Source organism: Astatotilapia calliptera, chromosome 7 (genome assembly GCF_900246225.1).
Source record: "Astatotilapia calliptera chromosome 7, fAstCal1.2, whole genome shotgun sequence".
In the NCBI taxonomy this organism is placed as follows: Eukaryota; Metazoa; Chordata; class Actinopteri; order Cichliformes; family Cichlidae; genus Astatotilapia; species Astatotilapia calliptera.
In genome coordinates, this window is record NC_039308.1 from 25,956,733 (window position 1) to 25,978,479 (window position 21,747).

Below are 21,747 nucleotides of genomic sequence, written 5' to 3' on the forward strand. Positions count from 1 at the left end.
TGTGTCCTGATGTTTTTGTTCTGTTTTTCTTTTCCCATTTACAAGAGATTCACTTGTGCCACCTGCCTTTTTTTCAAATGTATTTAATAAGTAATGTACTAGGAATGCGGTGTTTAGCCTTATCCAAGTAGTTTCAGTGTTAACCCTGGGTTTTCTGTACTATAAAAGGTTACCTGAGTATGTTGCCTTCTGCTGTGGACCAGATAAAATCGGGCATAAAATCACCACATACTAACCAATCAATTCTTTGGAAACTAATTTTACTAGTCCCAGAGGAGTCCTTGGCCCTCTGCAGATGGCAGCATTTAATGGATTTCAGCACCATACAGTCTTTTTCCCCATAGTAGGCATCAGTAGTAAGTACGGCATTGATTCTTAAATGCTACCTCTTTTGTGTTGGCTGCAGACAACTTTTTTTTTTTTTCAACAGCTTTATTGCTCTTTGAGCATTAATATAGAACCATAAAACAGGATGGCTGTACTATAGTTGCTAACCTTGCATAAAATGTGCATGTAGCCTAAGCCTACATATGAATTTTTTTTATTTATTTTTTTGCTTACTCTGCAGCTAAAAAGGCCAAGTAAAACCCCTTTAAACATTAATGAAATGCTCAATTATAATCCATGAGATTCTCCCCTGTTTCGATACTAGAAATGTGATATTCATAAGTCTGTTATCTCGCATATCATTTTCAAGTGTTGTTAACCAAAACACTCAAAGTGCTCACACATTTATGCAGAGCCTTTAATACTTAACTACTGTATAGCGCTTCTTGTTTCAGAAACTGACTGCTGATTCCAGTCTGCGTTCTGTGTTTAATATCTTAAATTTTTTTTTTTTTTAGTTTTATCTTCATCTCTTTCATGTGAATGGGCAGAACCCTGGATTACTTGACACCAGCTTTGTGTTAGAGGGATTGTTTATCACATTTTTTTATGCATAAGTGTACCCTTTAAAAATAACAAACAAACCCACAATGTTTTGGATTGTAAATTAACTAGTTATGACCATGAATCATCATTCAGGATTTCTAAGTCTGAAATTTGCAACAAAATTTACCTTTTTCCCCTAGTTTTCCTGAATTGTTTTAAATTAATGCAAAAATCTAGAGAGCATTTTATACCAAATGCAGAGCAAGCAAGATCTGTTACAATAATATACAGTATGTACTGTGGAGACAGTGCAGGAAGCTCAATGATTTAAAGATAATGGCTATCAGATGCAAAACCACATAGACACAAAGGACGTGTAATGAGAGTGGCTTGGCTGTAGTGTCCTGGTAGCCATCACAGCCATCCTAAATATAATAGTCTTATTATGTTAGACCTCTAAATAAAATGTGCCCATCATTAAAGAGCCAAGGCCAGTTTATTTTACTAGGTCCAACTCTCCAGTACACCACAAGATGGTGCCACTAGGTCATAAAGCAGTTGAGGCAGAAACGACCAGGAACCGTGAATGTTATATTTAAAACTCGTGAAATAAAAGAAGGCAAAAGGGCATCGTAGCCTTCAGCGGAAGTAGCTTAGGTTGTTTGTTAGCATATAAAAGCGTTGCGTTAAATGCCTGCAGTTATCATTTCCTCCATGTGAAGCACGGGACCTGCGTGCTCAGCTGGATTGGTCCGTCAAAACATCGGTTCTCAGTCTGTTACAGTCTCCGTTTCTCAAACAGCTAGCTAGCTGTCGCAGGGCAGAAGCTACTCACACAGCAGACGAGGAAGGAGGGGGAGTCTTACATTTCTCACTTGTAGGCCTAAATAACACGCCAAGGTAAGGTTTTTGTTTGTTAAATCACACAGTATATATACAATTTTCTTTTTCTTTTTTTAAACGATTGCTTCCTGCATCTTTGCCAGCGGCTGTAGCATGAACGTTACTGGGACGTACTAGCATCACTGACTCCTTCATCCACAACATCTGTATCTTGCCAGATGAGGCAGCTGCTAACGTTAGCTGAGCTGGTTGGCTTAGAAGCTCAGAGCTAAGTTAGCTTAGACTTGAGACGGCGGTGACTTTGTGAACGCCCAAACAACACCGGAGCAGCTTAACCGCTTTGACATTTACAGTCGATGTAGCAGCTCTTATCTGTGGGTGTAAGTAACACGAAATCCGGTGGTGCCAGTTGCATGTGTTATTGTTTGTCGGTTATCTCAAAGATTGTTTGTGTGTTTGTGAAATTGCAGAGTCTCGGTTTAGTCTCAAATCTTCATGTTGGGCTCTGGTAACATCTAATGTTACCATTTTGGGAAGTTGCGCTGACATATTCTTGAGGAGAGAAAGCCTCTGATGGCACAGAGTCCCCGATGTTTTTTATTTTAGTTATCATTATGTTATTTTTTGTTTTGGAAAACCATTTAAAGTATATATATTTGACACATTTAACTCCTGGCATCACTCTACAGGAATAAATTGAACTTTAACTTTGATATAGTAGGTTTAGTGGTTATTTTATAAGGTTAGCCTTAACCTTTCAGTAGATACAGAGTAGAAATGTGTCGAAACACATTTAATGTGCTGGACCTTCATTCTGGAAAATGCCCTTTAAATTTACTTGTACCATATTATTTTTATAATTATAATTATAATAATAATAATTATTATTATTGAAATTCTTTGTTTTCATTCAGCAATTTATGTTTTGAAGCCTGGTAACAGAACTAGTACAATATGTGTACAAATTAAGTTTGTCCAATAGAGAGGTGAAGAGAGATAAGGTGCACACTTTAAATAATACACAAATAAATAAGTTAGAGTAAAAACAAAACAATAAGAAAATTAAAATCCAATTTAATAGGTTTAACATATTTTACCCATTAATTAATCCCATTAACCTGTTAATCCCAGTTTTCTTAATCCTTTAAATATCCCTTACTATCTCTGTCCCCTCTTGTGTCATATCATTAAAACCGTTTAACACAGGGGTGGGCAACTCCAGGCCTCGAGGGCTGGTGTCCTGCAGGTTTTAGATGTGTCCTTGATCCAACACAGCTGATTCAAATGGCTGATATTTGATTTGTGCCATTGTAACGTAGGGCATGACTGATACATATTATCACAGAGTCTTTGTGGAGTTTGCATTGCTGCCCCTCCATGAATCCACTGGAGGGCTGTTAAAAGGTAGATCTTTTTCTCCACCATTGTCAAGTGCTTTCGTATCGAGGACCCTCAGATTGGTGGGTTTCTCTCTGTTGGATTGTCTTTATCTTGCAATAAAATGCAGCTTGCTATATAAATAAAATTGAAATAAATAAATTCAATTTAATGTCTGGGTCACCAAATGAGTTTTTCGGATTCTCCCTAAATTGTGCTGTGATTATGTGGCAACACTGCAGCTAAGTTGATCAAGGACAATAATTCCTCCATTTACAGGAGCTTATCTCTTGCACGGTGCCGGACATCGCTGACAGTGTAACCCTGTTGATCTTTTAATGAAGCTGGGGATCCTCCTCTGCTCCAGATGGCCCTGTGTTGTACTGGTATTTCCATAACACAGTGCCTGTGTTGTTATTAATGCTCTACATGGCTTGGACCCCCTGCAAGTTGTGATAAGTCCTCTCTTCCCCTCCCATCCTCTCCCGCTTAGATAGTGACAGGCAGGTCACATGATTTTTGCTATGATAAAAGGCACGGTATGGCATCTGGAGCTAGGCAGCATCTGTTGGTGTTTCTCGAGGCTCAAATCTGACTCCTTGTTCTTCGTCGTGCTGCTGTGATCCGCAGGGATCAGGGAAGTTTTGGGCTTTAGCCAGCAGTTCAGTCATTAATGATGCACAGTGTTTTTGTACAAAAATGAAATTGAAGTCTGTGCAGTTCTCTTGTGTCACAGAAACTTGGTGACCTTTGAGGTAGCGTATTTATCTTTAGTGCGAGGGAATTGGGAGTTTGCAGTTTCAAAAATGACTTTAGCAAATAGTGGATGCAAAATATTGTATCAAACCGAATCATCGTGATTTCAGCATTCAAGTACATCTCCTGCTGAAAACCCAGCCCTTCTAGGTAGGAAATGAGATTTGCAGTAATATTGTCTTGTCTGACTAACAGTTACAATGTCACGTTTGGAGTTTATGCCATCATCAACTGATGATACTGCATAAACACCCTTTTGTTTTTATGGAAACAGGCCTTGTTTTGTGTCATCTGTGTATCTGTAGGTCAAACTGGGTAAGTTAACACTCACTTCTAGTCGGAATACTTTTGTTTTAATGAATTAAAACCAACCAAAAAGTATCTGCTTTTAATAACATGTCAGAGTGCCAAGCCGCACGTGTGTTTGTTTGGGAAGCAGCCAGCGGGTAATGGAGGAAATGAGTGTGCCGACTAGAAAAATCAACCGAGCGTGACCGAAGAGAAAACAGATGATGGTTCCAATGCCGGAGAGATTGTCGAACGGAAGAGCCAAAGAAGTTCCGTAGTGTGAAGGTGTTTCGGCTATTTCAAGTCTGACAAAAACAGAGTAGCGTGCACTGTAAATTGTGCCGAAAACAAGTCTGGAAATACAATAAACTGGTGCATGCGTCACACTGTGCGCCACGTTATTGTTTCGGTGAAATGAATTTCTACAATACTGTTACTGTTAATTCTACTCTCTGCAGTGTTTAAATGCTTACATATACACACAGTTACTGTCCGTCCACACATACGACTCGGTTCTGCTTCTATGCCCCAGCTTTGTTTACTTTTTCCCACCGAGGCTTCTAGACTTCTGATTGGCCAACATTTCTGCACGGTTAGGAATCTAGCGCCACCTGCTGCTTTGGCATGTTCATAGCAGCGTTTTCCTTCATTTCCGCCTTTATGTGTGGACGGGATTATTTTTTAAAACGAAAACGGAAAATCTCCGTTTTCAAACATACCCGTGTACGTGTGGACGTAGCCTCAGTCTCTGACTGGAAGCGCTAATTCGTCATTCGGCTTTTGTCAGACTAAAGTAACTGTTAAAACTGTTTGAAAAGCTCAGCTATACAACAAGGAGAGATTGAGAATTTCCTTTTAGTTCTCAGTTTATTTGATATTGACAAAAGTTAGTCAGTTTTGTCTGTTCTTCTGTAAAACAAACTAAGATTATTTTTAGAATTAATATTTTGTTTCTAAGTGGAATTGACAATTTAGTCTGTTTTGTTTGTTCTATTTTGAAACTTGAACGCTTTAGCGGCTGCCTTTTGTGTAGTTTGCAATATTTGCCTTTATTTATCTGAAAAAGTCTCATGTTCCTTAAGTACATCTACCCTGTTGAACTTATTATGGGAAATAGTTTTCAGAGGTCATGAAAGCCAGAGGTGTTAAATTGACTTGAGAAAGACGCAAATAAGCAACATTTATCCTCTACAGCAAAATTGAAATGAAAATGTTTCTGGTTTTGAAAATGTTTTAACATAACAGTTAAAAAAACATTTAAAAAAATCACAAGGGGGTAATTTAAGTGGCTAAATAGACTTGGCAGTTAAAACACCCAGCAATTTCAGTTCCTTCTTATTAAACTGTTATTCTGTAATGTGCAGCATTTCTTTTCCTCTTTTGTCAGTTTACATTACAATAGTACTGTATATATAGGTTGGCAGTGAAAGAAGAGAGCCCACCTGGAGTGGGTGTTTCTTCCCACACATGGTTCTCGCTCTTAGCTTGGCTGGATCTCCCACTGTCTTGCTTGCCTTATGGCTTCCCTTTGTTGTTTTTTTTCTCTGTATCTGTGAGGTTTACTCAGCTCCCACACACCGACAGTGCCACAATCCTGTCAAAACCATGACAGAAAATATAGGGGATCTGTCTGTTTCTTTTTCCTCTTCTCTTTTCTCCTGTCTCCATTTCTCTGTCACGTAATAGGCAAATAATAAACTGAGTGGATTTCAAGATGGAAATTAGCCTCTTTTAATTATGCAAGAAATGGTTTTGGTTAGATGCTTCACAGATAAAAATTAACCACCACGCTACTGTGTGCCCAACATCAAAAGCAGACTGCACCCATGCGTTTATAGATGCATTGTATCTGTAGTTTGCGATACTAGACGCGTTTGCCTGAATTAATTATCACCTAACAGAACGTGTGGGAAAATTTCTGCACCATGGATGTTTCTTATGGAAGCAGCCCTATCTGCTTATGTTTCAGAGCCAGTGAACAGCATCCCTGATTGTTTATCCCACACGTTTTCATTACACCCACAAGTTGGGTCGTGCTGCTCAGGCTCTGTGGATAATTGAACCTTACATGTAAATTTTACCATACTTTGTCACAGGATTTATGCCAGCCCTAAATTATTCTTGGCTGAAAAGAAACAGTCAACCTCTGTTTTTCTTAATTTCGGCTCCCAGTTCACAGTTTAAAGTTGTATGGCACCAGTTCAAAAACAGGGGAAGTATGCACCTTTTCAGTGAAGTTGGCTTACTGTGCATCAAGCTAAAATTATTAATAGTGGAACTGAAGTTTAGTAGTTTGTTTAATCTGGCTTCACCCAAATCACAGGTGAAGTGTAAGAGTAATGTCTAGTAGTCCAGGTGACTGTGCAGATGTTACTAGGAGAACTCTGGCAAAAGGGACTGTATGAATAGGAAATTGCATCTTTTACAAACACATTATATTGCTATTGGTTTAATTAATATTTGCTGATGATGAGATAATGTGTAGATGTATTGCTTTGCACCTCAATAAAGATAATAAGGATATTTGTGTACTATGTGTTATTAGGTTGTATTCATTTTTTAATATATTTATTCCCCTAAATCCAAATCCAATTTATTGAATATATATATTTATTAGAGATGGACCGATCCGATATTACGTATCGGTATTGGTCCGATACTGATCTAAATTACTGGATGGGATATCGGAGAGAAATAAAAAATGTAATCTGATCCATTAAATATCACAAAGCACCTCACAAAACTAGTGACATAGTGTAACCTAGCTCATAACCTTAGCACATCGGAGCAGTGTGCATCTCGTGATAGAGCGGCTGTGGCGTGCGAGACTTGTCCGGGGTCTGGTTGAGCATCTGGAGCCTCGCTACGCGCTCATAAACCAGCATTTCATCTCGGAGAAAGCTATCCTAGAGAAGTAAAGCAAGTGTGTAAGTTCATCTCTGAATGTTCGTAAAGCATTCCCACGTTAAGCTTAACAACCAATATATGGAGCGACTGCCTCTTCTCTCTCCCTCCCTCTCCTGTTGCTACTTCAATCATGAAACTGATCAATGATCAGGTGATCGGCTTTTCTGTCACGACTACCGTCTCTCTTGTTTGTTTATCGCCCACTTTGCGCCAGAAAGAGGAAACCAGCGGATAAACAACAGCAGCACGTTTAAGCTTGATAATCTGTTGTTAGAATTTATTTAATATTACTTTCTACACCAGGATCTTTTTCTATGTAGCTGACGGCTGGTAAGTGTGCAGGGGCGGGTCTAGCAAAGTTTAGCCAGCGGGGCCGATAGGGCATGAACAGGGAAAAGGGGGCACAAAGACATACTTTTCTTTCTAATTGTCATTTCTAGCTTTTAATAAATAATTATCTGAATCTTACAGTCAAAGTTTTCGTCTGATGTAAAATGTATAGAAATCCATTATTGTATATAGTAACTATTAAGTCAAATTTATAACCTAGAAAGCTGCAGTACTTTTTCATTTGCAATTCTGTTGAAGAAAGATGTTGAATCTATTTAATTATTGTAGAAAAATTATTGACTTATGTGCATTTTAAAAAATTTTTATTTTCTTTTACACGTGCTTTAAATTAAAGTCCATTATGTCAATTAAGCATTATGAGGGTGGGGGGTGGTTCCCTATTTTTATTTTTTATTTTTTTGCTGGGAGTTGGCATACCTATTAGTTAGGTTGTTTAATATTTCCACTAAGCACTCTTTAAAATACCAGAATAGGGAGGATGGTGTAGGTTTAACTTTATTAGATTGATCAGTATTGCTGAACTATGAAATATTTTGGGTGCAGTGTATTTTTTTGCATATAGGTAAAAAAAAAATAGCTTTAGTGTTTTGGGTTTTTTTTAAACTTGAGTATGAACTTATACAAAATGCAGCAAAATATTTAAAAAAACATTTTATTGATTATGAAATACCCTATATTGGATTTATATCGGTATCGGCAGATATACAAATTTATGATATCAGTATTGGTATCAGACATAATAATACTAAGTGCAATAATCCTTTCTGTCATCGTTGTATTTTTACTCAGTTGTATATAGTATTTGTATTTGTATTCTATTTTTATCTTATTGTATATTTATTTTATTTTATTCTACTGTATATAGTATTTTATTTTATTCTATTCTGTACAGTTGTGTACTGTATTTATTCTTATTGTATTCTCATTTTTGCCTCATAACTTTTGCACTGTCCACTCCTGCTGTGACAAAACTAATTTCCCACGTGTGGGACTAATAAAGGTTATCTTATCTTATCTTATCTTACATAAAAAAGTGGTATCGTGCCACTTCTAATATTTATATAAATAAATATAAATATACTTGAACGTAGTGAAAATATCTTGAAAGTTGAGTGGTTTTGAATCTTAACAAGCAATCACCGTGAATCATTTGCATGATTGCAGACATAATTATAGATTAAAGGTTACAAGGTTCAGAGTACAACCTCTGGGATAGTGTAAGAACGGACTATCTGCAGCATACTCTAGGAGATGGTCATAATAAAAAAGAAAATAACACAGAAGTTGTAAGGGTGTGAAGTATTAATCACATGCACTTTCTCATTTTTTAGTTTGCTGTCATAGATTAAGAGACATTCCCCATACGTTCCCATCTGATGGAGCACTGGTTGGCAGTCTTTGTGAAGAGGCACCATGTTTCCTTGTCATGTAACCCCTTGGCCATCTGCTGAGCCTCCAGCCTCTTGCAGCAGTCATGCAAATCCAATGCAACCCTCTCAGCCCTTGCCTGATCTACTGTGCAGCTGTCCTGCCCCACCTTTAAACACCCACTCTGAGACACCCTCGCCGGATCCAATGGAGTCCCTAATTGTCGTAACAGAGTATGAACCCAGCCGACCGCCTGGAGAGGCTGGGGAGGAAGAGGTAAGAGCAACAAAGGCAAGGGTTCATGCTAGAGATGTTGATGTCTACTGTATGAAGTGTAAGGTTTAGCAGGATTTTACATATAACAATCTTTGTCTAGTAGAACCGTAAGTACATCAAGGTGCAGGTGAATAGAGGATATGAAGTGGATGATTAGTAAGTAAGAGAAGTATAAACCATTCAAATCCATCTCATGTCAGGTAGAAGAAATGGACAGTTCAGAGACGCCGGAGCCAGCTTCCTCTGTGGCAGCACCTTTCCGGACTCCATCCTGTGACCTTCTGTCTCATACAGTTGGTCGGCCAGAAGCTCTACTACCCGGAAGCCAAGAGCAAAGGGGAAGGTTAAACTTTTCAGACAGGAAACTCTCTCTGCAGGAGCGCTCACAAACAGCAACCTCACCCTGTAGCTCACCAGGACTTAATGGGCGCTATATTTATCCATCGTTACCGTACTCCCCCATCACGTCACCTCATTCTTCTCCACGCCTGCCCCGCCGGCCCACTGTGGAGTCCCACAGTGTTTCCATCACAGACCTCCAGGTATGATTAAGCATTAAAGCTAATTTAGTTTCAGTTTTAATGGTATAAGGATTTTGTAGCTTGCAATGTGTTTCAGCCTGCGTTAAATGGAGAAAATATAGCTAAATCAAATTAATCGTGCTATATAATAAGTGTTAGCCATATTGGTAGCAGTAGTTTAATATCTACCACGAGTGCTAAGTCAGTATGAGTTATAATGAGGTTGCAGCATATGCCATAATATTTTGGTTATTATGTAATTTTTGCACCATGTGACTCATTGTATTCCCTTCAGCATTGTGTATTGCATAAACCATTACACATGGATAACCTAACTAATGACACAGAGCGAGGCACTAAAGTGCCCCACACATGTTAGTGTGTCATAAGTAATACCACAGCTGTCTGACAGTAAGAACTACATGTGCATTTGTCTTAAAATCAGCAGCAAAGTGATAAAGAGCAAGCTTTGTGGACACAAAGGTAAGGTTTTATAGTCCAAGTAGATGTAGCTGTGTAGCTGTTACATGTAGTTGTAGTTAGGATTTTTCAGAGCAGCAGGCTGAAGAGACATTTTGCTTTCTCAGAATTACATATTGATAGTGATAAAGGTTAATTAGGTGAAATATTTAGAGATATCCTGCAGATATGTCTTGCAGTCTAGAGAGGAGCAGTCAAATAAATGACATTTAGAAATGTGTTTTAATGATGTGTGGGACAGCCTTTGGAATGGAAGCCAAGACTGTAATATCAATAAGCTCCAACTTTATTAGCTCTGCCCTTCATACTGAAGAAAATCTATTGAATTTTTCCCTATTCTTACTCCTTTTCTCTCTCTCACAGGCTTTGTACTGCTAAGCTGTCTTTTTGACACTCTTCAAAATATCCTAGCACAAACACACACACCAAGCTCTTAATGACAATGGCGAAGAGAAGTATCAGGAAGAGTAGTACAACTGCCTAAATCTTGACGATATCTACATGAGATCTACATGATGTTAGATTAACCCTTTCACTTATCATTCTACTTTAACAATGCATTTGACTGAAAAGCCTTCACACATCTGTCAGCTCCTCTCTGTTGTTCAAAACAAAAAAATGGAAAAATGTTTAGATTAGCAGCTCTACCATAATTTACTGTGATTCTGTCATTGTGTACCGGTACTTTAAGGTGTCCTTGGGAGTTTTGAAAAGATAGTTTTCAAATATATATACATTTTTCTTTGTGATTTATCCATTCTTGTCTTTGATGAGTCCTGTTGATTACAGTTGAATTTATTATTGATTAGAAGTGAAATTTGATTTAAACTGGATTGCATAAAAAATGAGTAATTGTCCTGATTTAGAGGGCAGCAAATCAGTGGCTGGTATGAAGAAATGTATTAAAAAATGTTAATGGAGAGAAAGTGTTAAAGGCAAATTTGAGGTTCAAGACAACATTCAGGCAGATTTTGTAGGAATACTCATGATGATGTGACGATTGTTTTCTTTTTTCCCCTCTCTCGCTCCCTCTTAAAGGACTGTGTTCAACTCAACCAGTACAAGCTGAAAGATGAGATTGGAAAGGTACCATGAGAGACAGCTCACTGATTGCTCCCTTTCACTGACTCTTCCATTTTCTCCTCCCGTCCGCCTACTGCATGTCTGTCAAGTAGCACACATCATCAAGGACAGTCTCTGATATCCTCCTTCCCGGCTGTCCTCATTTCCCAAACTCTGTGTAAACCACGAGGCCATGGGAGAGTTGGAAGATGGATGAGAGGCTGGTAAAAATAGCACTCTCTAAGGGTTGTGCAAGGCTTGGAGAGTGTGTGTGTGTATGAGTGAGTGGGTGTGTGTGCCTATATGAATGTTTTAGATTGTGGGCATCGTTAAGGCAGAATGTGTGTGTATTTCCGTATGTAGGTAGACCTTTTAATGTGTGCGCTTTTGAGCACAGTGGAGACAGTTAAAGCCTCTTTGAATTGTTGGAGAAACTTGTGTTATCAGTTTATCTCCGGGACTGTAGGATGAGCTGTGTGCTGTCTCTCCAATCTGCAATCTGCTCCCCCAGCAGGAACCGACACTGCCCTCTCTCTCTCTCTCTGTTTGTTTTTGTTCGTACACACAGGCTTGTAATTAGGCCTACTTTTTATCCTGAATTTCCTGTGTGTGGGCAGGGAAGCTTGATAGCATAAACCAGATCCAGTTTCCTTAATTAGCCTGAAATCAAAAATGAAAGAGAGAGAGGAGCGATGATTTGAAATTTCTCTGTTCTCATTTTGAAGCAGCCCACTCAATTCCCTTGTGTGTTTGTGTATTTATTCCTGTGTGTATCTATGTATTCCTTTGCATTTGCGTTACACTTTTAGTGTCACATTAAGAACTAACTGCTTAATATATATATATTAGTGCTGTCAGCGTTAATCTCGTTAAAATGACGGGGCGATCCGCGCTAACTCGCTAATGGAGATTTGCCGCATTAATGTGGTTATGGGGTTAACGTCATTTTAACGAGAGTAACGCTGACAGCACATATATATATTTATTTATTCAGATTTTTCCCTCATGTTTTCTTTTTTGCTTGTTTCCGGACAGGGCTCCTATGGTGTTGTCAAGTTGGCTTACAATGAGGATGACAACACATACTATGTGAGTTTGTAATGCACATGCGAGTCCAGATGTGATTTATTTCCTTATCACAGGTCAGGCGACCGCTGGTTAACTTTGCAATAATCAACCCCTCTTGTAATATTTACTGGTGTGATTTGATGTGGAGCCTCTGCATGTGAACATGTCTCCAGATAATTGAGCTCGTCGACTAATGTAATAACACATCATTTCAGGCTTTTGTGTTTTTGCCGTTCTTGATTATTGCTGCAGTTCACATTAAGCTGCATGATAGCGATTGACAACGACAAAGGGATTATTTTAATATTCCTCCCGAGTGACAAAGGCCCCGTGTCGCATTCAGTGATTATATCATTGACATAATAACTGAGGGCATTTAAGTTATTAAAGAATAGGGAAATATTTACCAAACAATGCCGCTGTTACACACCATGCTTTCTCTTCAAGTCTGATACAAATTCCTGTCAACCTTGGCAGTTTTTGAAGACATAATCTGGTGGAGAGAGAGACATTGGTCAGAAAGATCTGTCTAGACCAGGGATAGATACAGTTGTGTCAGTGTCTGCACAGTCAAGAACTGGCTCTCAAATAAAAGAAAAAGAAAGTACAATTCAACAGTATGTCAACAATGTTTACGCAAGGGAAATCACAAGAAACTGTTGGTCCACTTCCACACATCTTGGAATGCAGACATGGATAAGAGCTCCCAAAGCTCACAGGTGGGAGACTTGCGTGTATCCGCATCGCAGGGCATCTCTCAGCTGTTGTGCTCTTATCGTCTGCCCAACTTGTAGTCAGCTTTCTTCCTTTCCTCTGGGTCAGAGAGGTTGCGCTCTCAATCGCTATCGGGTCAGCTGAGGCACATGACTCCACCCTGCCACCCAGACTTCTCGTTAACCCCTGTCGGCACCTCCAGACGAAATTTGATGTTTGAAAACACTGTGTAGTGAATGGAGTTGGGCTTTCTTTATGACATGTAACCACTTAAATACCAAACTTGATAGACGGTGTAGTGCAGTTGAAATGCTGTTTAATGTAAATGTGCAGAAAATGTGTCTGTTACGGCTCAGATTTCAATCATTTCACACCACGATTGAGGAAAGCTGTCTACAGTGACAGCAGTGACAAACACACCAAGCATTTTCAAGCTACAGAATTTCTAGGTTTAGGGTGCAAGTGTAAGAAACCTGTAAGCATGCTGCTGTTTATCTTTTCTTTGGCTTTCTTGGCTGCTGGACTCTTTCTGTTTCTCTTAACCTGTTGCAACCCAACTAAGTTTCCCTCTCTGTGCTGTAGGCGATGAAGGTGCTTTCCAAGAAGAGGCTGATGAGGCAGGCAGGTTTCCCACGTAAGTAAGGGCCATATTTCTGTGTAAGGTCTCAGTCATCCAGTTCATGGTAATCTAAAGAGCTTGGAAAGAAAAGCGACTGGACTTCTTTAAGTTTCTTGAAGACGTGTCACTTCTCATCTGAGGAGCTTCTTCAGTTCTCAAAACCAATGGTGGAGCGTCCCAGGTATTTAAACCCGAGTGGAAGTTCTCCCTTAAGAGGGTTGTTGACCTGCTGTTGATCATGTGTCTCATCACATGGCCAAGGTGTTAAAAAGCTTCTCGGATGAGAGATGAAACATCTTCAAAAAGTCAGCTTCTTTCCAAGTTTCTTAGATTCAGGGCCAGAGCAGAGCATCTGTAATGTCTGTAATGATAATGTTAATGTTAACAGAACATACCAATACTTAGGATTTGACTCTATCTTTATCCTGTCCCTCTACCCTTCCCATATTGTCCCCTGTTTCCTCCATCAGGGAGACCTCCTCCTCGTGGGGCAAGAGCCGCTCCCGAGGGGCCTGCCCAACCTAAAGGGCCGCTGGAGCGAGTCTATCAAGAGATTGCCATCCTTAAAAAGCTTGACCACCCTAATGTAGTCAAACTAGTAGAAGTGAGTAATCTTGTAAAACATGTGGATATTTTCATTTGATCTCTTAAGGATTACTTATTGGTATTACGCTAATTTTAAACAAGTTAAGAAAGGAAAGGAAACAGCAATGGCATTTTGAAGAACCTTAAAATGTACATAAATTGTGTTAGACTGTAAAGCTATCTTTCTACTCTATGTATTCTTATTAGAAATTCCACCGAAGGTATATTTAACTTTGCCTGGTACAAAAGATCAAAAGATGATCTGTTGTGTATCTGTGTTCACACATTTCCATTCCTCTTCAATGTGGTGCCAGGTTTTGGATGACCCCGGTGAGGACCATCTGTACATGGGTATGTTGTGGCCAGACAACAACACATCACAGCAAGCATAAAACAAAGTCAATTTTAACCTCATCTTTAAAAGATGTGTTTTGTTTTTTTTTAGTTTGCTTGTCCTCACTAACCTCCTTTGTTTTCTGTTACAGTGTTTGAGCTGGTGAAGCAAGGGTAAGCTAAGCCTCTTATATGATTGTGACACTGGAATGAGCCCAGTCTCATTAGTTATGATTGGTAATTGAGTGTGTTTGTGTGTGTACCTGTTGATGTTGTACCGTGTGTATCTAGGGCTGTGATGGAGGTGCCGACCGATAAGCCTTTCAGCGAGGACCAGGCACGTTTTTACTTCCAGGATCTTCTCAGGGGAATCGAGTACTGTGAGTTTTCAAAACCTCCTGCTACTCTTCCACCTACCCTGTGACTACATTAGTGTTTATTACGCATGTGTAGATAGATTTAATCTGACTTGCAAAGTGAATTAATTTTCCTCAACAGATTTTATGTTGTTAACCCACCAAGATGGCCAGCACTGTGTACAACATCAAAATGGCTCATTAAACAAGTTTACCTTGGTCATGCCGACTGTGACAGTTGTTCTAGTCTTGAAATGTTGTTTTTTTCAGTTTGTACAAAATAAAGCACTCAGTGGACACTTTATTAGGTACACCTTACTAATACTTGGTTGGACCCCTTCATGCCTTCAGAACTAATCTTATTCTTCATGACATAGATTCAACAAGGCGATTAATAAAGGTGTGTGGAAGAAATCCAAGTAGATCATTGGTTTCTGAAATATTTAGACCAGCCCATCTGGCACCAACGACCAGGCCACGTTTAAACTCACTCAGATCACTTTTCGTCTCCGGACTCCATTCTTCGGTTGGACCTTCAGCGGGTCTTCTTGACCATGTCTACATTGCTAAACAGTACTGGGTTGCTGCCATCGGCTGATTAAATGTTTGTGTTAACGAGCAGGTTATCAGGTGTACCTAACAAAGTGGTTGGTGAGTGTATACTTGTCAGATTTAGAGGCACCAATTTCAAAAGCTGAATATCTTTTTCATTATCTTTTGGACAAAATTCTGAGATTCAGTTTTTCATTTTATTTTTTCCTTGCTCATATAACTTTGTATATATTCATATGACATCACCTTTGCATTCTGGTAGCCCAGGTTTTTCTGACCAGGTGAACTAATAATAGCACAAATACAGCTTAGACCATAGATCTGAAATTGTGTTGCGTCATTTCTTTAATTCAGTCTTCTCTTTGGAGAAAAATATCAGCCAGAGATGTTTTTCCCATACTAATAGTTTTGTTTAAAAATTAGCTCATTACAGTGATGTTGCATAGTATCAGCATGTCCTTATAGAGATAAAAGTCTGCTAATGCTTTCCATTAGAATTATGATTGTGGTAAGAAGATGAAGCTCTGATTGTACAATCAAGTGCTGTCCTCCTACAGCTCTTCCCTGCCATTTACACAAGGCCTTTGTCTGAGCTGCTCTTGACTCTAGCAACACTCCACAAAGTTCATTTCACATAATTTCAGCGGCTCTTAATGCATATCAGTGCAAGCAGGGATGGACACAAAAACAGTCTGGAGTCATTTGGAAAGGAAAGTAGGCTTGTTTTAGTCATGGTGCAGGTAGATTAGTTAAAAACAGTTTAAATAATTAAGGCACACTTAACTCTCATTTTCACATCTTAACCAGGTAGTGTGGACATAATTTATCATCATTTACCAAACGTCTTGCTGGCTGTCTAACTACACTACCAGAGATTTTTCTTCACGAGTCCAAGCCATTAAAAAAAATGGTCAAGCCGTTTTTCACCATTAGAACATCTTAATTCTGCCATAAAGTGAATACTACAAATGTGACCCGATTGCGATAATAAAATTTGTTCGTTTTTTCTGTTAATAGTACATTACCAGAGGATCATCCACAGAGACGTCAAACCGTCGAATCTGCTGGTGGGAGAAGATGGACACATCAAGATTGCAGACTTTGGAGTTAGTAACCAGTTTGAGGGAGCTGACGCCCTGTTGACCAGCACAGTTGGAACTCCTGCTTTTCTTGCTCCTGAAACGCTCTCTGAGACCAGAAAGAACTTCTCTGGAAAGGTGAAGCAGTATTCGGCTAACTAGTGCCCTCTTGGGATGACTTTCAGAAATGCAAGAACTTTTGTTTTTGATTTTCTTTTTCCATTAAAATGTTCCTGCTTTCCAAACATTTATGAAATTTTGAATCTCAGCTACCCAACAATCATTTTCACATCAAATTAAACCTGTTTTGCTTTTCTGCTAAGGCTTTGGATGTTTGGGCCATGGGAGTGACACTGTATTGCTTTGTCTTTGGAGAGGTGAGTTGGGGAAAAAACATTAACATTTTTTTGGTACTAGTGATCCTGCTAAAATCGACACACTTTTTTTGTATTCACAGTGTCCATTTATGGATGAGCGCATTCTCAGTCTTCATCAAAAAATCAAGACACAACCCGTGGTGTTACCAGAACAGTAAGTTCTGCCTTGCTCTTTTAACAGATGGCTGTTCCCAGTGTTTATTGTATAAATAGCATATTTATTAAATTAAATACACAATTTTGGCACTTTCTCAATAACATATTTACTCAGTTGTCTAATTAGTTTTTGTTACAACAGTGCCGACATATCAGATGATCTCAAGGATTTGTTATTGAAAATGCTGGACAAGAATCCAGAGACCAGGATAACGATCCCACAGATTAAGGTAAACACACGGGTAGCTGCCGGTGGCCGTGTGTCATGTTTAAATATCACACACACACAAAATGTCAAAAGGATTATTGTTCTTTTGTTTGGACATTACAGTCTTTTATGTCATTAAATTCATAAATCAACTGTTTGTGAAGTATAATCTATAGCAGTTTACATATATTTATAGATATGAATGAATAGCTTACGTTGATCTAACAAGTATAATTTTGCACTTAGATTCAGCCTGAGTAAATTTTTACTGTTGTGCCTCCAAAGACACTGTCTAAGTTTATATGTGTGGCACATAATCTGATTACTCAAAGAACTCCTTTGTTTGCCTTGTGCTTGTGTCCAGGTACACCCATGGGTGACAAGGCATGGTGCTGAGCCACTTCCCCCTGAGGACGATAACTGCTGTATGCTTATTGAAGTAACCGAGGAGGAAGTGGAGAATTCTGTTAAACACATCCCCAGCCTGGCAACAGTGGTGAGTTTGTGAACAATGTTTGTCTCACAAAAGCATTAAAAACATTACAGTCACTTCAGACCCTAATTTGCTTTTCTCTTGGTGTCATAACAGGAAATATCACATTTGGGTATCATTTATGGGCAACTCGGCTACAATGAAAGAGTAATAAAAAGTACCAGAGAGAACGAATGCTCCATCAGGAGCAAAAGATTATTTCTTAGCAAATTTGCATTAGTATAAATTAGCTTAATTACTTAGTACAACAGAGTGTTTTAGCAACTTATGAAATGGAACCCAGCAAAGTTGCAAAGAGTAGAGGTAGTGAAGGTAGATAAGTTTAAATACTTGGGGTCAACCATCTAAAGTGCAGGCGAAGAAGACCGTGCAGGCAGGGTGATGTGGGAGATAAATATCATGGGTGATTTGTGACAGAAGGATAGCAGCAGGAGGGAAAGGGCAGGTTTATAAGACGCTAGTGAGACCTGCTATGATGTATGGTTTGCAGAGTTAATTTCGAGATTTTCCCTAGGAGAGACCGGGAATAGGAATAAGCACATCAGAGGCAGAGCTCAGGTTGAGTGGTTTGGAGACAGAGTTAGAGAGGAAAGGCTGGGATGGTTTGGACACGTGCAGAGGGGGATAGTGAATATATTGGACAAAGGATGTTAAAGATGGAGCTGCCAGGCAGGAGGAAAAGCGGAAGACCTCAGGGAAGGTTTATGGATGTAATGTAGGAGGACATGTTGAGCGTTGGTGTGACAGAAGAGGAAGCTAGGGATAGGGTGAGATGGAGGCAGATGATCCGCTGTGGCGACCCCTAAGGGGAGCAGCCGAAAGACGAAAAAGAATTTCAGTCACATTGCACCATCCCACAGCTGAGGCACTGCACCTACTCAGTTCCTCTTTCAACACTTTGAGCTACAGCAGATGCATGACTCATTTTTTCAAAAAAAAGATTTTCTTTAGCTGCATTAATTAATGTTGTTTAACATTTTTGTTTGACTTTTAACTTAAAAAAAGTTAAAAGTCACAAATGGAAAATACATCTGACTTCCAAATTCATCAGATCTACCACGACATTGCCATCTGTTATCACAGCAGAAACATTTTCTTAAATATGAATTACATATTAATGATATAGTGGTTTTTGATGAGTACTGCATACTGTTTTGTAGGACAATAACATCTAGGAGAAATCAGTTCTTTAGCTGTGTTCTCATTGATAGGGCTCTAAAATGAAGGACATTTTTAAAATGTATAAAATTGAAGCTTTTCATCTTTACATTACTAAGTACTGTTTACTTTTTTGAAGATCCTGGTAAGAACTATGCTCAGGAAGCGATCCTTCGGAAACCCCTTTGACTGGGGCCGGAAGGAGGACCGCAGCAGTTTGTGTCCTCCAGGGCAAACCCTCACGTAAGCACTGTTTACAAAAACACTACAGTTTCTAAACTCTAAAGAAAAAGGCAGCAGCAGAGCCAGCCGAGGCTTGCTGAGTAGTTTGTCTGAAAGACTGTTGGTGTTATTTCTCTCCCCCTTCTCCTGCCCTGTAGGAAAGGCAGAGCAGGCAGTGTGAGATACTGCTACATTCATTGTAACCAAAAAAGGTAAATAATGCTGGCATAGTTCTTGCCTGCTGTAATGCTGTTTAAGTGGTCAAGAGAATATTTTAAGACCCGCTGGCATGATATAAGCAGCTGTCTCCCAGTATGGTGGTGATGGTCAAATACTCCTGTGCATCACATTTGTTAACTAACCTCTGGTGGTTTGGGGATGTCTGGAGAAGCCTTGTTAGGGAATGTTGAGCTTCACTTAAGAACCTTCAGTACCTGCAATCCAATTTCCTGTCGTTATCTGTGTCTGAGGGTGCTTTTGGTATAGTATGAACTGTGTAGCGGGGAAATACTGTAAATATGTCATTCAATTAGGCATTCATATAATGGAAGATAAATTAGGACGCACATAAGCTACTGAGTGTAAACAAAACTACGCGAACAGCGGGTGACCAGCTGATACACAGAACGATGTCCTTTATCACAGAGGGTTCATTAGGTTATTAGGTTTTTTTTCTGGGTTGACCCACAAAACAAAACAAATTAAAGAAGCATTTTAAAAGTCAAGTCATAATAAAAAGCATTTTTGTCCACACTCAGTTCATCATGGGCCAAGAGCATCCATTTATCTTCATGTGTTTTTACTTTCCCTTGCATGAAGCAGTCTTGACATTTAATGAAAGGACATGTCTGTAAATTAATGCCATCTTTACTTTTTTAAGATATTGTTTCCCCGCTTTCACCAGTTTTTGTTTTTTCAACCTTTCCTGGGGCTCTCCTTCACCGTATCTGCTGTAGAAATGAACTCGGTGTACTCTGCCATGTAACAGCTAAATGGTTGCTTTGACTTAGTAAACAGGGCTTAATAGTATCTGATTATTTTCTCTGTTCAGTGAAATAGGAATGACAGCGAGCCTACAGCACTGCTATAACTAACGCTGCCTCTCTGCTGTGTTACTTAGGAAACAGGAAAGCGGTGACGGGATGAGAAGTATGAACCTGCCCTACGTGGGAGAGGATGAGACTCTTTCCTGATGCGGGAGGTTTAATATGCACGCTGGCATCTGGCTGCCTGCAATCACACAGCACAAAACCCCTTTACTCACAGTTTTATACTTGCAGCCCACACATCATTTCTTGGGAGGTGGTCGAGTGTGGCAGACACTAACAAAAGGGAGGAAATAATGCTCTAAGGCACTTTGATGATCACTTTCTAAGCTTTTATTCTGTCCTGTCCTCTTACACAGTTTAATTTAAGGTTATGGGACTTAAACTGTAACATGGAAACCATCCAAGGGTGGAGCATCCTCCTTTACTTTCAACCTTCGCCCCCTTCTGCCTGGCCCACTCCTTCTCCTACCCTGCATGCTCTTATAGTCCTAGCATGCTTTGTCTCAGGCTTCAGCTGTACAGTTTCGGGTTTTATCATAGTCTAGCCACTTGTGTTTCAGGTATACGGGACGAAGGAATATTTGGAGGGGGGTTTTGGGTGGGGGGCAGGATGGTTGTCTTCACCATCACCACCAACAATTAAATAAGCAGTTTTCTTAAAAACGATTGTCTGGTTCACTCTGCTTCGTGGTAGCAGTGCCCAGTTTGGTAACACATTTTAGAGTGAAGTATCTATAGAATTTACCCAAAATGGGGAAAAAAAGGAGAGTGAAAAAATGTTTACTTCACCGAATGCATGTGTTTACTTTCCCAATGCAAACACTGTATAAGCTATTTCTAAACAGTTACATTGTTGTACAGCCATTACTTTTGTTTTTTTTCTCATTTACTACAATCAATAGCTTTCAGAAAGCTTTAATACAGTTGATATAGTGCTTTGTGAATAATAACATTCATTGCTGCATACAAGAGGGCATAAAAAAGTCATCCTTCCTCTTTCCTTGTTTTAAAGATCTAGTGCTTCTGGTGAATCTTTTTAAGATGTACAATTATGTGATTTTTAGGTGTTTGCTATAAATCCTGCGTGAAGGTGAAGGTGAGCTACTACCTGATGTGTTTGGGGGAAAACACAACGTGTTAGTTCTAAATGATTCTGTAGGTTAAACGTGTTGTTGAAGCTGTAAATCGGTCTGTTTAGACAAAAACGGGCTTTGTGGTCGGATCCCGAGCGTCACATGATTTCACTGTGTTCACGTATTTGTTTCACTTCTCCAAGTTGAGGTCTGTATGCAGACAAATTAAACAGAAAATCACAATTGAACCTCAAGCTTAAAACAACAACAACAAAAAACTTGTGAATGTTTTTACTAGTTTTGTTTGTTTTTGTATTGTAGGAGGTACCGATATTATGTTAAAACTGCACATTTCAAAGTCATTTTGTAAACTATGATAAATTGAAATAAATAAATAAAGAAATGGCTGCTGAAGTGAGTCTAAAATGGAAGCATAGTGCAAATGCAGACTTTTTGTACAAATCTATGCATGGCATATTGTCGAAGTGTTGAACTTAGAAACATTTCTCATGTTTGGTCTGGGCTGTAGACAACTCTGCAAATATTTCAACTTTTAAAGTAGGTTTGTTTTTGTTTTGTTTTTTTTATTAACGAGCTTCATTT

The 21,747-nt window shown here is 39.2% G+C and overlaps 1 protein-coding gene across 3 annotated transcripts; it reads left to right on the top strand.

Annotated features, from left to right (window-relative positions):
- Nucleotides 1-1,430: 1,430 nt before the first annotated feature.
- On the top strand, nucleotides 1,431-21,415 carry camkk2 (calcium/calmodulin-dependent protein kinase kinase 2). 3 transcript variants are annotated; one of them, XM_026174077.1, is made up of 18 exons: nucleotides 1,431-1,773; nucleotides 8,727-9,039; nucleotides 9,240-9,581; nucleotides 11,079-11,126; nucleotides 12,138-12,191; nucleotides 13,467-13,518; nucleotides 13,974-14,107; nucleotides 14,403-14,439; nucleotides 14,574-14,595; nucleotides 14,713-14,801; nucleotides 16,347-16,546; nucleotides 16,732-16,785; nucleotides 16,866-16,939; nucleotides 17,084-17,171; nucleotides 17,514-17,645; nucleotides 18,940-19,043; nucleotides 19,181-19,234; nucleotides 20,143-21,415. In XM_026174077.1, exons 2-18 carry the CDS (start codon nucleotides 8,809-8,811, stop codon nucleotides 20,213-20,215), a joined length of 1,788 nt encoding a protein of 595 aa, XP_026029862.1. In that variant the 5' UTR covers nucleotides 1,431-1,773; nucleotides 8,727-8,808; the 3' UTR covers nucleotides 20,216-21,415. The 3 variants fall into 3 exon arrangements, with proteins under 3 accessions (XP_026029862.1, XP_026029864.1, XP_026029863.1); XM_026174078.1 differs by lacking the exon at nucleotides 1,431-1,773 and adding an exon at nucleotides 1,788-2,096; XM_026174079.1 differs by lacking the exon at nucleotides 19,181-19,234 and having other exon boundaries at nucleotides 1,432-1,773.
- Nucleotides 21,416-21,747: the final 332 nt, after the last annotated feature.